The sequence below is a fragment of the Lissotriton vulgaris genome, chromosome 10, assembly GCF_964263255.1.
Source record: "Lissotriton vulgaris chromosome 10, aLisVul1.2, whole genome shotgun sequence".
Taxonomy (NCBI): Eukaryota; Metazoa; Chordata; class Amphibia; order Caudata; family Salamandridae; genus Lissotriton; species Lissotriton vulgaris.
Window position 1 is genome coordinate 558,912,123 of NC_141698.1, and position 17,226 is coordinate 558,929,348.

General features: G+C 45.5%; 1 protein-coding gene across 1 annotated transcript in view; it reads left to right on the forward strand.

Moving 5' to 3' along the window:
- The window catches only part of APOLTP (apolipoprotein lipid transfer particle homolog), a 1,141,779-nt gene that overhangs the window by 480,897 nt on the left and 643,656 nt on the right, over positions 1-17,226 (forward strand). Inside the window, exon 29 of the mRNA XM_086941409.1 lies at positions 4,752-4,914. Within this exon, the coding sequence (XP_086797535.1) occupies positions 4,752-4,914 (163 nt within the window). The remainder of the gene's footprint in view (positions 1-4,751; positions 4,915-17,226) is intronic.

Sequence of the window (17,226 nt, forward strand, 5' to 3'; positions counted from 1 at the left end):
TACCAGCAAATTGGCCGAAGCAGAGCGCAAGGACCGACTGAGAGAGTAACCAATGAAACTCCTCCTCAGGAAGTCAGGGCGTGTCCAGTGCAGTGCCTTAAGCACAGTTGTTATCCACAGTCTGGAGCCAATGGAGTTTAGACATGTGTTTGACGACAGATTGACGTCTTGGAATTTTACACAGCACCCGAGCAGCAACATTCTGAACGGATTGCAATTTATTAAGGACCTGCTGGTGGGCATTAAGAAAAAGCCCATTACAATAATCAATCTTTGCAAGGGTCAGAGAGATGACAACTGGTATTTGCTTAGTACCCGGAATAAACAGAAGAATTTTCTTCATCATTTTTAATTCAAAGAAAGCAGCCGAGGATACAGCATTGGCTTGGTCCATGTACAAGAGTTTGTTGTTTAAAAGAACGCCCAGGTTCTTAACACATCTAACCAGAGAAGGCAAAGAGGCAAACTCAGAAGGCCACCAGACTGAGTGCCAGAAAGAGGCACTATATCTCAGTCTCCGCTGCGTTCAGTTTGAGGCAGTTTATTGCCATCCAATGGCCCACAGCTTTCATGCTTTTGCAAAACCCTGCCACCACACCCCTGTCATCAGTCGCCAATGAAACAACAATTTGTGTGTCATTGGCGAATGATGTAAGCGTGAGCCCAAATTAACTTATTAGTTTGGCAAGGGGGTGTCTTAGTGTTAAAAAGAAAAGGGCTGATTGAGGACCCTTGAGGCACCCCACAAGGAAGGTAGAAGGAGGGTGAAGAAAAAACACCTAGTCTGACTGATTGCTCCTGGCCTGAGAGGAAGGAGTTTAAAAGTTCCCAAGCTGTCCCGGTCACACTGATCACCCTCAGCCACTCCATTAGCAGCCCATGATTCACCATATCAAAGGCCGCTGATAGATCGAGCAGGATCTGTGTTGCCTATCCTTCCTGATCGAGAGTCATTCTAATCTCCTCCATGGCCTTAATGAAGGTGGTCTCCATGCTGGTCAAGCCAAATTCAGTGGGGGTTAAGAGGGAATTGGTGCTAATATATCTCCCTGATTGTAATTCAGCACCTTCTCAAAAATCTTGGCTGGCAATGGGAGGCAAGATATAGCCCTATAACTGTTTGGGTCATTGCGGTCCAATGACGGTTTCTTAATGAGGGGCAGACCTGCACCTTTCTTTCAGGCCGAGGGAAAGAAGTCCGATGGACACATCAGCTAGAAAATATTGGCCGGTTTGGGCCCAATTATTTGAGCCGCTAAGTGAGCTACAGAGAGGGGGAAAGAGTCATTTGGTGAGCATGAAGTGGAGACCTTGAGTGAGTTGATAACCTCCTCGGTAGTAGGCGTAGAAAACATTTTAAGTAGTGTTGGTCATAGCTGATGGCGGAAGAGGCTTCTCCACCTGAGTGACAGAGGCAAGTGAAGAGAATTGATTGAAAATCTCCTCTACCTTGTGATGAAAGGCATCAGCTCCTGAATTACAGTAAGATTGACTACAATCTTTAAGTAGAGGCACAGTGGCAGATGTAAGTTTGTTTATTTACTGTAGAAAACAGTTACTTGGTCAAATTAGATGTAGACTAAATAGTAAAAATAATTCTAGTACAATATAGAGATTTAACCCTATGAATCACAGCCTTGTAACTGGATCCACCCGTTGAAACAGGCCGAGAGAAGACACAGTTTGCTTTAAGGAGGCAGTGTCCGGGTCATCATAAACATTAGGGTGAAAATTAAAATAACCAAGGACCGTGAAATTGTTCCGTAATATATCATCCTCTAATAAGCAAAAACAACAGTTGATGGACAGAAGGCAGAACAATGTCATACATTCACCCCAGTACAGAGATCTGGGCCTAAATCCATCGTTTTTCTGCTCACCACACCTCCCCAGTTCAGACATGGACATATGCAAATCAGCCTTGACCCTGTGCCTCATGGGAACAGTCCAGCCCGTACTGCCAAGCCATGTCTTCCCTGGACCGGAATAAAGCATCCTAGGACCGGTTTCTGGCTATCAGCTGTCTTCAGCCAGGATAGCTTGACTCCAGTGGTGTGGAGTGCACTGGACTCACGTCTGAGCATACCCGTCCCACTTGGGTGACAAATGCAAAAACAACAGTTGATGGACAGAATGCAGAACAATGTCATACATTCAACCCAGTACAGAGATCTGGGCCTCAATCCATCGTAATAAGCAACCAAACTCCAGAGCAAAAATAGCATAGTGGCTGGGTGGACGATATAACAAGTTGACCCTGAAAGACTCAATTGACGAAATCCGGGCATTGAAGGAAATAGCTTCACAAAATGTAGAACTGAGGGGAGTGTGAATGACATGAGCTCAGATCTGAAAATATTGGCAATGCCTCCCCCATGTCTCCCCAGCCGATCCTGTCTGTAGGAACTGTAACAAGTGGGAGTGATATCCAGAAAGTTCAGATTGGATGCTGTGTTCACCCAGTGGGTCAGATAGTTGAAAATTGCCATGTGTATCCAAATTGGGTCTGTTTTGAACTTGTAAAGACAAGCTGTATACGTGTTTTGCAAGGTATGGAAGACTGCATGGATTTGAGCTTGCTTTGATGTAGTGCTCCACCATTTCTCTGTGGTACCTAAGCACTAGAAATATGAGAGGCCAGATGCCCTAAGCTTTTTTTCTTTTGCAAATGGGTAGATTCTCAGAATTGGCCAGTTTATGACCTCCCAAAAATATTTTGGTGTGCATGAAACCCAAGTGCGATTCAGTGACACGTTATCAAATTACAATGTGGGTTTACGACCAAAAACTGATTGAGTATTTGGAAGGGGCATCCCTTTTAAATACCAAATCGGAATGGTATGTATCAATTTTTTGCAACCAAATTCTGGTTGTAAAACTTTAATACTTTACAAACTACAAGCATGTAGTAGCAATGCAGTTGTAAAAAAAAGTTTGTTTACTAGAAGGCAGTGGTCCACTGAACCACTGCTCCTACCTAAACAAAAACAAAAAAATAGAAACTGTTTTTTTTAAATGCAGTCCTGTTTCCTTTAAGGGAAAGAGCTACCTTAAAAAAAGGCTTGCTTTATTCAAAAGCAATCACAGACATGGTGGTCTGCTGACCCAAGCAAGTCCCCATCCCTGGGCTGGCGGTGATTCCTAGTGAGTCACAAATGTGACCTACCTCATTAATCTTCATGAGGTAGGTCAATTTAGGACCCAGTAGGAATCGCTATTTAACCCCTCCCATGCTCATGACGAGCTCTGCTCGTCATGAGCCACGGTTCTCATGTGCTCATGACAAGCTCAGCTCGTCACGGCCGTTAGAACGCTCACACGCGGGGATAATTCCCCTGCTGTGCTGAGCGTTCTATTGAAACGGGCATGGCCATGACGAGCTGAGCTCGTCATGAGCACACGAGAACAGTGGCTCAGCTGAACTCGTCATGAGCACCGGGGCGCTGTGCGGACCCCCTTCCCACAGGACGGCAGGGGAATAACCCCAGCAGCGAAGGGGTTAAAAAGCAAGCTTTTATACATTGAGAATAGCAAATACCAAACAGAGATTTAGGAAAAATCTTTATTTGTAAATTGCTATCATAAAGGTATGTACATCTAGCCTCAGGTTCTAAGATTAGCCTTGTTGCTGGTATTCACCTTATTAACTGCTAAAGGGCAAACGCCTCAGTCGTTTCTGCTGGAATTGAAACTTGCGAGCTGCAAGTCAAACACATAGGTCAGCACTAACTGAGCCTTCTCTCCTGCTAAGGATGTCTTAGGTTGAGTTTAAGCTGGTGTAATGTATGGACGGCAATTTTCCTGGCAGTCAAGTGAAAGACCATTACTCACTAGGTGGTTGTTTATAGGTGATGTTAGGAAGACAGACATGAACTTAAACTTAAGTTTCTTTAGTAGATGAAGGACATCATAACAACTGCCTGTTAATCTAGAAGAGGCCAGTAACCAGAGTTACCCGACCCATCGGAGATATAAATTGTGGATAAATGTTGACGGCGACAAAAGTGGAATTAATAGGATATCCTGCTGTAGTCACCTAACTGTTGTTAGTTAGTGTTGACTGACGTGCTTTTTGCCAGAGCCTCATTATTAGCAAAACTTATTACACTAGCCTCAAAGTTGATTGGCCTGAGGGTGCTGTGCATCAAGGATGTTGGAGTTGTGCTTAGCTATATTGTTCAACTTTATTTGATCCTGCTGTGAGGAACAAAGTCATGTGACACAAATGATGGTTAACCACTGTTAGGCGTGGATGGGTAAACACATTCTTATTGTAGCATTTCCATATAGGTGATGTGAGTGGCTCACACAGGACAAGCTATGGCCATACCAGCACCCTCCATGAAACAATGAGATTGGTTCACCCAAATAGAAGGTGAACAACGTTAACCATATCTTGGTTTGTTCTTCTTTGGGTTGAATGAAAGTGGGCATCACAGGTTTGCTGCAGGTTTGGGAATTTGTGTGTCCACGTGCTAGAGGTCAGTTTTGAGTGACATGTGCTATGGCCTAACAGAAGTTAATTGCCTTTTCCCTTTATTATACTGTTTTGTCATGCACTGGTCCTCATAACTGCAAGAAGGACAAGTAACAGCTATTATTAACATAAGTGACAGAGGACAATAACATAGAATAAATAGATCACTGATGTTTCTACATTTGGAAATGAAAGTCTTTAATTATGAAAATGGCAAAACTTTCTATAGTTTCATTATTTTCTTAAATTTTTTTTAATCTTTTTTTTATTCCAGACATCCCTTCAAACTGGCTATTCCGCAGAGCTTTCTTCTTGAAGAAACATTCACGGTGGATAAAAAGAAGAAGCACTATTTACTGGAGACAAAGGTTGTGACGAATGGGAAGGAAGAAGCTGTCCAAACTCTTCTCTTTGGATACCAACCTGAAAACCCTCATGTGAGTGTTTGTCTGTGAGCCTTTATCAGTGACCAGGGATGGTTTTGGTGCACACTCAGGAAATACATTCAATGGCGTTGTGTCACTGACAGTACTGCAGCATAACAGACCATCCACATTTCAAATGTTAATTTTCATTTTAATTCTAAATGATTGTCTTACTGTGAAATTGCAGAATGTAGACATAAGGATGCCACATGTAATGTTTTGCATTGCACATCCACTTTTATATTGTAATTGCATTTATATAGTGCTTACTACCCCTGACAAGGCGTCAAAGCGCGTTTTTTGGTGACTAGCATGCTACTCCAGAACCTAAAGAGGATTAGTGATGAATTAGTATAGAGAGATATGAAATTAATTTGAGCGATGGACATGTGAGTTTGTTATTTGGAGTGAAGAAGGAGAGTGAAGGGATAGAAGAGGGAAGGGTTTGCATTTATATAGTGCTTGCTGCCCCTGATGAGGTGTCGAAGTGCTTTTCGGCAGGTAGCACGCTACTCCGGAATCCAAACAGGATTAGTGGGGAATTAGTATAAGGAAATATGACATTAATTTGAGTCAGGAACATGTTAGTTGGATTGAAAAGGGTAGTTGAGGGATAGAAGAGGAAAGGTCTAGAAAGTTTTTTGGGGGAGCTCATTGCAGTAGGAGGAGGCTTGGGATCCTCTCTCTATTCTTTGTATTGTTTGGAGGAAAATTGTAAATTGTTGACCACTTAGCGCATACTTTTAAAACGTGTAGATATTTTAACCTGTGCATTCTTAATTGCCCCTCACCTCAGTGCGAGATTGCATCGCTTGAGGCTCGAACCCAGGCTCTTCCTGGTTACAGCGCTGCCGTCTCCAGGCGCTCACACGTCACCTGACCCACCTCACCCGCCATCTTGAGGGAGGTAAGGGTTGCGGTGTAGTGGTTAGAATCCTCCCACCCTCCCCGCCCGTCCACATGTATAAAAACACAGGACCACCCAGCCCGTCTGCGCCCGTCCGCGCCGGGACCGGGCCTAGGGCCACAACCCCTGCCCGACCGGCGCCAAACAACACCCGGACTTATACCCAAAATCGCCTATTGACACTCCGGCCACCACCTAACACATGTTGTGCAAGGATAGACCCCTCTTTGGTTTCAATCGACCTTGCCACATATTGCTCCCATTGTAACCGCACAATACCTATACAATTACCCCCTGCCAATGTTAATCAAGCAAGGAACTTAAAAGAGGACGTTATTATAGTCGCTTTGATTAATGCCCGCTCACTTTGTAAGCACAGGCAGGAGATTGCAGACCTCATAACCGATTTCAAACTGGACATTCTTTTTGTCACAGAAATGTGGACAGATGAATCATCAGAGCCAGATCTGGCAATTGCAGTACCTGAGGGATACAAAGCCTACCGCCAGGATAGAGTCAGGAAAAAAGGAGGTGGACTGGCTATAATAGCCAGAGATCGGTTCCCTGTTAGAACGAACCCAATTCCATCTACCTCCTGTGAATCCATGCAGTTTGCCATTAAGTTATCAGCCCTTTTTAATTTTAAAGGAATACTGATATATCGCCTCCCTGGAACGAAGACAGGATTCCTCGCTAATATTAATACCACAATGGAATTAGTTGCCACCGAAAGTTCGATCAAGGTCCTAGGCGACCTGAACTTTCATCTGGACCAAGGCCATCTAACAGACACTGCCACTTTAATTTCCGATATGGAAATGCTGGGGTTAAAACAACTGGTCACTTCTCCCACTCATTCGGCGGGCCATACTTTGGATGCCATATTCTCTAACATCGAAGGTCTACAAATAACTAATATCCTGCCCATGCCGTGTACAGACCATCACGCTATACTTGCTAAACTCATCATCAACACTCTTCCTAATAAAAAATTAGCCTTAACATCTCAAAAATATTTTAAAGACTGGAAAAACAGAAATCAGGACGACCTGGACCATACCCGCCCAATGTTGTCTGCCGACCCCAATTCCGCACTACAACAATTTCAGACCTGGTTGGGCCAGGCTACGAATCAACTAGCTCCTACCAAATTACTATCTAGAAACAGAGCTAAACCCACCGCCCCATGGTATACCGAGGAATTAAGGCTACAAAAACAAACTAACAGGAACAAGGAAAGGCACTGGAGGAAAACTTACGACACAGCCAGCAAAATGTGCTACAAAGAGTCATTGGCACTTTATAAAGTTATGATTACAAAGGCGAAAAAAGCTTTTTACTCAGACCAAATCCATAAAGCAAAAAACTCAAGTAGACGACTGTATCAAATTACCAAATCATTGTCAGGCAACACTCCAGATCTCACTCCTCCTGCTTCACAAGCACTATGTGACTCTCTAACCTCCTTTTTCTTCACCAAGGTTGATGACATTTATCAAGCCTTCTCTGCCAAATCACCCTCAAGGAGAGCCAATTCCCCCATGCCACCTCCGGCAAACATGTTTCCTAGCTTTCAAGCAGTCACAAGTGACCACATAAGAACAATCGTGTCAACAATCAAAACAGGATCGGCCCTGGACCCTTGTCCTTTTTCAGTCCTCCCGCCTGTAATGGAGTCCATTATCCCAGTAATTACACAAGTCTGTAATTCCATTCTGCTCTCAGGTACATATCCAGACCCGCTAAAAAACACTCTATTAAAACCCTTATTAAAAAAACCTTCCCTCGACAAAAATGAACTGAAAAACTACAGGCCCAAAGCGAGTCTCCCATTCGTAGCTAAAGTAATTGAAAAAGCTATGAATACCCAGTTATCTGAATACGTTGAAAAACATCACCTCTTGGATGACACGCAATTCGGTTTTCGGAAGTACCACGGGACCGAAACAGCCTTGATTAAGGCTTCTGACGATATCAGGGCAATCAGGGATCTGGGGGGGACAGCGATCCTGGTGATGCTGGATCTATCCGCGGCTTTCAACATGGTCGACCACACCATCCTGGTCGACCGTGTCGAAGGGCTCGGTATCTGTCACTCAGCCAGAGACCTGCTTGCCTCTTTTCTGGCTAGAAGAACGCAGGCGGTCACCTTAGGACCTTTTCAATCGGCGCCACTTTCATCACCATGTGGAGTTCCCTAAGGCTCATCCCTCAGTCCGACACTATTTAACATCTATGTGTCGGACCTTGCTAATGTCATCAAAGCACACGGGATGAGCCTAACCTCCTATGCCGACGATACCCAGTTGGTATTAGCCATCAAAGGCGATGGAGATCAAGTGGCAGAGAAATTCAAAAAGGGATTGCTAGACATAGGAGAATGGATGGCCTCCAATTGTCTGAAATTGAACTCAGAAAAAACTGAGGTAGTCATCTTTGGACCTCTTCTCCCAGCCTGGCCATCATGCTGGTGGCCAGAAGCTTTTGGCACTCCCCCGAGCCCGACAGCCAAAGTCAGGAATCTGGGAATCATTTTTGACGAAGGACTAAACTTCATGGACCATGCTAATAAAACAGTATCCACAGCCCATCATAAACTGAAGATGATTAGGAAGATTCGCCCCTTTCTCCCGGAGACAGCCATCAAAACATTGGTCAGCTCCTTAGTTCTGTCAACTCTGGACTACTGCAATGGTTTATTCCTTAACACACAATCCAGAGTCATTAGCAAACTACAATCCATTCAGAATGCGGCAGCACGCCTGCTCTCTGGAAAAACAAAACACGAGTCCATATCAAAAATCATAAAGGAATACCATTGGCTCACAATCCGTAACAGAATACATTTTAAGTCCTTATGTATAGTTTACAAGGCACTCAAAAATCAAGGACCACACTTTCTGAAAGAGCAACTTAAACTATACAAACCAAGCAGACTGCTACGATCAGCTACCCTCAACCAACTAGTTATTCCACGCTCCAAAACAGTGTCCTGGGGCGATCGCCGCTTTTTAGTAGCAGCCCCGAAACTGTGGAATACTCTTCCCCAAAATATTAGGTTGAGTCCTTCCCTCCTTCACTTTCGTAAACTTTTAAAAACATGGCTGTTTGACCAATGACTCCCCATCACTCTCTTTAGCTCTCCTCTTCACAAGTAAGTGTATTTTCAGCGCCAAGACGCCTGCGGGTATTTGTCGCGCTTTAGAAATGTCAAAAATAAATAAATAAATAAATTGGGATGAGTAATGGGGAGGAGTAGGGGGAAGAGTCTGAGGGAAGGGTTTAGAAATGCTTGTTTGTGAGATCGGAATAGTAATGGAGGTATGAGAGGATGCAAGGAGGGAAGAATCCCAAAGGGTTATTTTGGGGATCATAGTAGTAAAATAGGGTTCGGGATGAGTCAGAAAATGGAGGTAAAGGATATATTTAGAGAGGTTTATGGTGAGAAATAGGTAGTGCATTGGAGAGAGTAGCATAATGAGGTTTGAGATGAGCCAGAGAGTGGAGTTAGAGGATATATTGAGAGAGGTATAGGGCGAGGTATAGGGTAAGATATAGGGTAGTTCATTGGAGATGCTGAATTAGAAGTAAAGTAATAAATATAAGCATACATAAGTACATGGAGGGTATATATGTATAAGGAAGGTAATATATGTAGGTTTAAGTTGTATTTAATAAACTCAGACTTTCAAGTGTTGCTGTACTTTGAGTAACTCTTCTGTTTTTATAATTTTGTATTTATTTTTGTAATTAAATAGTAAAGCGATTGTAGATAAATAGTTATGATAAAGATTTACTTATTTATGCTGTCACCTATATACATGTTAAAAATAGAATAACATAACGATAAGTAATATGTATATTTGTTAAGCAGGACTAATGAATATCTTTATATTTATAAGCATATAAATATTATACATGTTTATACAAAGCAATACAGATATGTAGGTGCACGTATATCGTCCAAATAAATGCTTATATGCACAGAGATATTCTGTATATTTATACCTAGGAGGTCAGAATAGTGTCTTGGGTGGCAGGCTGGCAGAAACCAGTCAAGCGTACCAGAGTTTAGTAGGTTTTCAGGGAGCATATCTAAGGTGTCCTCTGGGTGGATGTATTGGTAAATCATCGCTGGAATCAGTGTGGGTTGATCAATATGAGATGTTTGTTACCAAACACCCCTATTTATAGTGAAGGCATCATGTAGCTGGTGAACTCTTTTTCTCCAGTGTCCAGCACATGTTTTAAACTGGCTTCCCTGTGCACTTGCACTGGCAGTAATAGGACTGACCAGCACAGGGGCATATCTGCTCATGCAAGTAGCACTCACATGTAATATTCCTCACCCTGCCTTAGGGCTTTCAGGCCTGCTGTAGGGGTGTCTTACAAATATCACATGCAGTGTTAGGAGATACGGCACACAGGGATGTGTGATATGTCATATTTTCAGCACCAAGACACACAGCTTGCAATGGCAGCTTTGCATGTGCTTGATGAGGGGTCTTTTAGGGTGGAACAATTCGTACTGCTGCCCTTAGGGACTCTCTTTAGTACCCCAGGCCCTAGGCACCAGGGGTACCGTATACTAAAGACTTACAGAGAGGGCTTAAGGTTTTGCCAATTGAGGAAACAGTTTTACAGTTTTAGGGAATGAACACTGGAACTTGAGACCTGGTTAGCAGAAACCTGGGACACTTCATTCAAAGTTGCATCAATTACCGGGCAAAAAGTGGAGGGTTACTGCAACAAGAAACCAACTCCCTACAGTGGACCATTCTGGATAGAGGGATCATGCAAGCGATGAAGAGTGCCGGGCTCAATGAGGATCCTTTCAGAACTCTGCAGATGGGTTTGTGGGCTTCTGAGGTATATGGTGCAAGGATGACTGACTGCATCCTTCCAGTCAGGAAGGAGCAGATCTATGGGAGTGTGTGTCAGTGATTTCTGATGTTGTGTAGGAATTGGATGCTCTCAGGAGGCTCAGAGCAAAAGCCTATCCGGAAAGAGGGTCTAACATCTCCTCCCACAGGATGACCTACTGATTAGCCTCCCCAAGCCGGCAAGCTTCAAATAGTTGCCGACTTTGGAATGCAAGTCTTTCTACGCTCACAGGAGAGGAAGCTGCCCCCCTTTGTCCAGGACCCCTTTGGCACCTTGACAGGTGGGAAAATTAGTTAGTCAGGTAGGCGTGCCACATCCAGTCTAGTACCACCCCTAACATGGCCTACACTGAGGTGGACGTGATTTTTCAGAAGTAGCCATCTTTGTGATGGCATACTTAGGAATTCTGAGACAGGATCATGCCCACTTCCCATAGGAAATGATCATATAGGGGGCTAAGTGACCTAAATGGTCAGTAGCCCATTGACTACTATCCTACACTCCCCTAAATTCAGTATTTAGGGGAGTCCATGGCACCAGAGAAGCTGACCCTGATGGCCTAAGAAGACAGAGAATACCAGAGAGTTGCAAAAGCAGAGAGAAGAAGAAGCTGACCCGGAACCAACCCTGCCAACCTTTCTGTATCTTTCATCGATAACTGCACCAAAGTTGACTAGTCTTGCAGCTGTTGACTCCAGAACCTTGGGAGGACTGCTGGCCTTTGATAAAGACCCAAGAACTCTTGTGAGCAGCGGACCTGTTCTCCTGCACCCTTACAGGAACTCAGAAGCAAAGACACTGAGGCTTTTGGAATCACCAAAACCATACACCTGAAGCAGCCACTGCACCCGTCGTTCCTGGACCGAGTTGAAGTGGGCCAACAGTGTCAACAAGGCACTCCAGAACTTGAGTCCATCATGGTTTCACCCCTCATGGAATCCCCAATGCGGCCTGCAGCCTCTGCATGCAGGCCCCCCTCGACACAACTGCTCCCGGTAAGAAAACCAGATGCCTAAAGCCACATCTGCAATCGTCGACCTCCTGGTCGTGGACCAGAGAAGTGCCCCGAAGTCCCAGAGCATCACAAGACTTAAACCCCCTGTTGGTTCAACCCGACTAGCCTTCCAGCCAGAGCCTGCTGTCTCTTTTCACATTGGCCGATCGCCATAGAAACCTATTGGGCTCCTGATGTTGTTTTGCACTTGGCTGCCCCCGTGCTGGTGGTGGTGTACTGCTGGTGGTGCCTTGGACCTTGTCCAGTACTCACCTTAACTCCTGGAGATTGGTCCCGTAAGTCACTGTACTGTACTTGTTTCCAGAACTTTTTCTTCCTTCCATAGGATAACACTGCAGAACTCAAAAATTGCAGTGTCCACTTTTTGAACAGAAAAGAATGCATAGGTACCAACATGTGAAGTCTATGAACTCTGGTAGATGAATATATATTTAGAAAGAACTCTCCAAGAACTTGCATCTGACAAGGTGAGAGGGTGCAAGTGATTCCACAGCACTACAAGCTGCACACTGATTATTAAAGATAAAGATTTCTTTATTAAAGCATATGCTGCTTTGCATCACATGCTCTGCATAGTCTGTAAAGCAGTACCGAAGAGGTGGTCTGCAGGACGCAATAAAAGACAAATGGAACAATACTTCAAGGTAAGTTTGCACAACCTTGGATTCTTACCAGGCATGATTGGCCACACAATGTTTTGTAAAGGTGTGAATAGTAGACCTTGTTTCAGCTTTCCAGACGTCTACAAGAGGGATGTTTCTTAAAAAGACCATGCTGGGTCCATTCTTCCGAGTTGAATGTGCCTTAGGCTCAGACAATAGCTTGCATTTGGCTTTGAAATAGCAAACCTGGATGCTTTTGACAATCCATCTTGCAAATCCTGCTTTGGAAATTGCTTTCCCATATTGAAGCTAGCCAAAAACCACAAACAGCTGCTTGGTTTTCAGGAAGGATTCTGCACAATGCATAAGAGAGTCAATGAGGGAAGCAAAGAGAGAGAGATTGAAAGGGTGAGAAAGAGTGTAAGGGCCATTTCACAACAGACTGTAGTTGGGGTGGGGGAGTATGGGGGTGAGGTGTGCAAATCATTAGTTTGCTAAATATGCAAAGGTGGGACAACCGTTAGCAGGAAACAGGAGTGTGCCCCAAGGACAACCAGTCATTTGCGTGCTTGCATAAATAACTCCTTAACTGGTACTCAACTTTTAAAGCTTGCAGTTCACTCATCTGTGGATTGAAGTGATTGCAATGAAGAAGTGGGCACAGGGGCAATCATGTGGAGTATGAGGTGGGGAACCTGGTGATGAATAGCCCAGTGCCAAATTGTCTGCAGTAGCACCAGCAAATGTGAAGGGTACATACCCCCCTGTTTTTGTATGTAGTACATGGGGTACATGATGTATCTGTGAATTAGCACTTTTTTAAAATGAATAAGGTTGCTAAACACTTGCAGATCTACACAAGAGCTTCAGTAAACTGAAGTGCAGGTGTTGTTGGTGCTTTGACCACAGGCAATTTATTGTCAGTTGGTGTCCATGTGTGCTCACCACACAGTGAGGAATAAGTCTTTTTTGATGATCACTTGCACCTCAGGTGGAGGAACAACCTGCTAAGTAACAGGGTCTTATTTACAAGCCCCTTGTGTCACCGGGACATCACTTTTTGTGACGCGCCGCTGGGCAACCTCCTGCTCCATATTTACAAGGACATGTAAAGCCACCATGTGTGGCTTTTCTTGTCCTTTTGGATATGCCCCTCCTCACACAACACTCTGCATGAAAGGGGCGTAACATGGGTGTTGCTGTGGGTGTTCCCATGCAACACCCATATATTGTGCCGCATTTCCAGACTTACAAGAATTCATAAACCTGGAAATGCGTCAGAATGCTAAGCCACCTCAGGGGTGGGATAGCTAGGCACAACAAGATGAAATGTTTACATTTCTCCTCGTTATTTCTTCTTTCTAGGGGTACTGCATTTTGCTGGACACAAAGGAAGAGGAAATCACCTCTTTTTATTTATTTTTTAATTGTTTTGGTGCAGTAGAGTACCCCTTCCTGCACAGAAACAATCTAGCCACAACGCAGGCACCCTTCCACCATGGCGCAAGGGTGGCTGCGTGGCGCATGACAGACGATTGTGCACCAGCACTGGGGAACACACAGGGATGCGTCATATTGTTGTAAATATGATGCATCCTTGTTTAGATAGCGCTGCAGCGTGGCACAGCCAAAGGGTTTGTGGTGCAGCTCTGCGGCACTTTCTTATAAATACGCCCCCAAGTTTTTGTTGTTCCACCATTGGAATTTGTGCTGAACAATGAGCTCCACCAACACTAGATTTTCACGCTACTCAGTGAATTGTGACTATTGTCTTGCAAGACATTCTTGCAGACGGTGTATGTGCAATCGACTATTTGAACTGGTACAGTGGAAAAACTTTCCCAACAGTTTCATTATCATTCTACCAATCACAACGTCCGATTAAGGGGAAGCAGCATTTGAAATCTATCACTCTCTGTAGGAACGTGCCCCCCTTTTTCATGGTTACTCAACACTTTTTGCCTGTCTGATGCACTTTCACTGAGTGTGCCCTGGGCCACTGCCAATCTGTTTCCCAGGGCCTGTGTTTCCCCCCAAAATTGTACCTTTGTTTTCACAATTGGCACATCTCTGGCTCACATGCAAGTCCCTTGTAAAAGGTACCAGTGGTACCAAGGGCCTTGAGATTAGAGAGGGTCTTTAAGGGCTATAGCAAGTATTGTGCCACCACACACACTGCCATTGCAGACTGTGCGCTTTGGTGCAGACAAAGCTTCAGAGTCAAAATGGCACTCATCCCTGTGTACCATGCCCACCAACCACTGCCTGTGACATAGGTAAGCCATCTCTCTAGCAGGCCAAACAGCCCTATTGCAGTGTACACTATACCTCAGGTCAGGGCACAGCTGTGTGAGCAATGTGCCCCTACAGGTCTTTGCCATTCACAGAAATTGTAAGTGCAGCTGAGCCGTATCAAGTACATGTACCCGGGGCGCTAGGTGGCATGCGTCCCAATTGCCGCACACCAGTAAGGCTCCTGCCGGACCAGGCAGAAAATATCCTACAATACCATCCTGTCTTAAACTCGAAGATTCGAAGCGTCACTAGCAGAGAGCGATAATGCTGCTGACTTTAATGGTGTGCCCAGTGCCTCGAAAGACACCGCTGTCCCTGAGCTAGAGGCAGAGGAAGATTTGAGCGAGGTTGGTTGGTGACGTCCAGCAGTGACTGGGTGGAGCAAGATTGCAGGAAAGACCGGGGCGGACTGGGCCTGCTGGGAGAGACAGCCGCAACAAGCTCCTGCGAGAGGAAAAACTAGCGGTGGGCAGCGGAGCTTCGACACGGTCTATGCTGGCCAAATAAATGAAACGGGACACCATCCTGGCGCGGAGACATCGCTGGCCCCGAGGTGAGAAGGGTTTTGCGACCAACGAGAGCCGCACGCGGCTCGGGCGTCCCGCACTGCGGGCTGCCACTGCAGGCGATGCGCGGAGGGCCGCTGCCGGGAGAGCTACGGGCTACATAGACACCCGGGAGGTCTGGCCGTGTCGCACAGGGAGATACACCTGCCCTTGTGCCCGAGCAATGTGACGGGAGAGCCCGCAATCAGGAGAGAAGGGCCTGCCTTGGTGAAACATGTGGGGACAAACGCCATTTTAGAAACGGTGGGAGGCGTTTTCCAAGGCAGGCGAGAACCTGGCGTGGTGACACATGCCTGACCCTAGGAGCAACAGATTGTGAATCTTTCCAGAAACAAGAGGTGGGTCGCGAGCGCTGTGGGGTCAAACACTGCATAACGAGGCATTACTTAACTGGGGCAACAGAAACGTGGAACCCCCCCCTACGTGTAGTGCAGGCGGAGATGTGCTAACTCCGCGGAGTGTACAGACCCGGATGCTGCGGACAGCCGAGAGGAGGACTGGAAGTCCCTACTTTTGAGCATGAAGCAGAGCCTATCATCCATTGATGCCAAAATGGACACAATGAATGCAAGAATGGACACGGTGGTGAACAAACTTGAACAACACGACCAGAGAATTACAGAAACTGAGGCCAGAGTGTCGGAGCTAGAAGATGGTGCAGTGGCAAATAGGGAACATGTGCTTCAAATGGACAAGCTCCTAAAAATAATTGCGGACAAGAATGAGGATTTGGAGGCCAGTTCTAGGAGGAACAACGTCCGTGTTTTGGGCCTGGCCGAATCGACAAATATGGGCCGCATGGAGGACTTCATGGAAAAATTGGTCACAGATCTATTCGGGAGAGACTCCTTTTAGGCACACATGATCATAGAGAGAGCACACAGGTCGTTGGCCGCACGACCACTCCAAGGGGCGACACCTCGTCCTATTATCATGGGTTTCTTAAACTACCGTGATAGAGATACGGTCCTCAGACTGGCACGTGAAAAAGGTCAGGTGCACTACGAAAATACTACACTGGCTTTTTTACCAGATTTCACCTAAACGGTACAAGAAGCTAGACGTAAATTTGTCACAGTAAAGAAAAAACTTCAACAACAGGGGATACCACACACCGCGGACTTCAACATTATTTCACCAATCCTCAGCAGGCGGAGGACTACCTCAAGAAGAATTTCAATGTGACTTCCAGGGAAGCAGCAGCACAAGATCGCTCCAGGTCACCATCACCAATGTCGCAACCGGAATGAGCTGCCTGAGGCTTGCAGATGCAAGTAAAGGCGGACATGACACGAGCACAGCAGATGGACAGCTCCCAGATGGTGATGTATTCCTACTGACATTTTAAGTGTAATGAGGTCTGCCCGGTCACTCTACCCCATCCCACAGAAGCAGCTCGCCTAACCGGCGATGTGGCGGTTGGGTGCAATAGGGGAGAAGAGGAGGCATGGCGTGGGCCCCTAGTGTATCCCATAACGGGTGAACCCCCAGTTAGTGTTGGGATTGACTGTTACGATGGAGAGGGAACAAATACGCGGGGAGGGTGGAAATAGTATACCCGGCAAGTTGGGGGAGTCGGCGTGTGTGGAGGGGGGGATGTTTTAAGATGGATGTGCTGCAAAAGGAACAGGCAATAATGGTTAACAGTATATGCTACAATACTGGTTTCTTTTATAATGGAGACGTTAGAAAAGGCATGCAATACTCAAACTATTAAGGTGGCGTTGTGGTATGTATTCGGCCTCAATGACCCTAGGAAGCATAGGCGGGTACTTGGGTACTTAGATAGACATGATATTAGGATTGCTCTTATACAAGAAACTCACCTGGCCCCCCACACTTCGCCTCGAGATGGGCCTCTCATCGTTGCTTTGTGTCTTACTCTAGTTATTCTAAGGGAGTGAACATACTAATCAAGCAGGGGGTGGCGTTTGCTCCCAGCGGGTCTGAATCCAATGTAGGTGGTAGGTTCTGCCTGATTTGGGGTAGACTCCACTCGTATGATGTGGTATTCGCCAATTATTAGAGCCCTAACACTGATGATCCTAATATTCT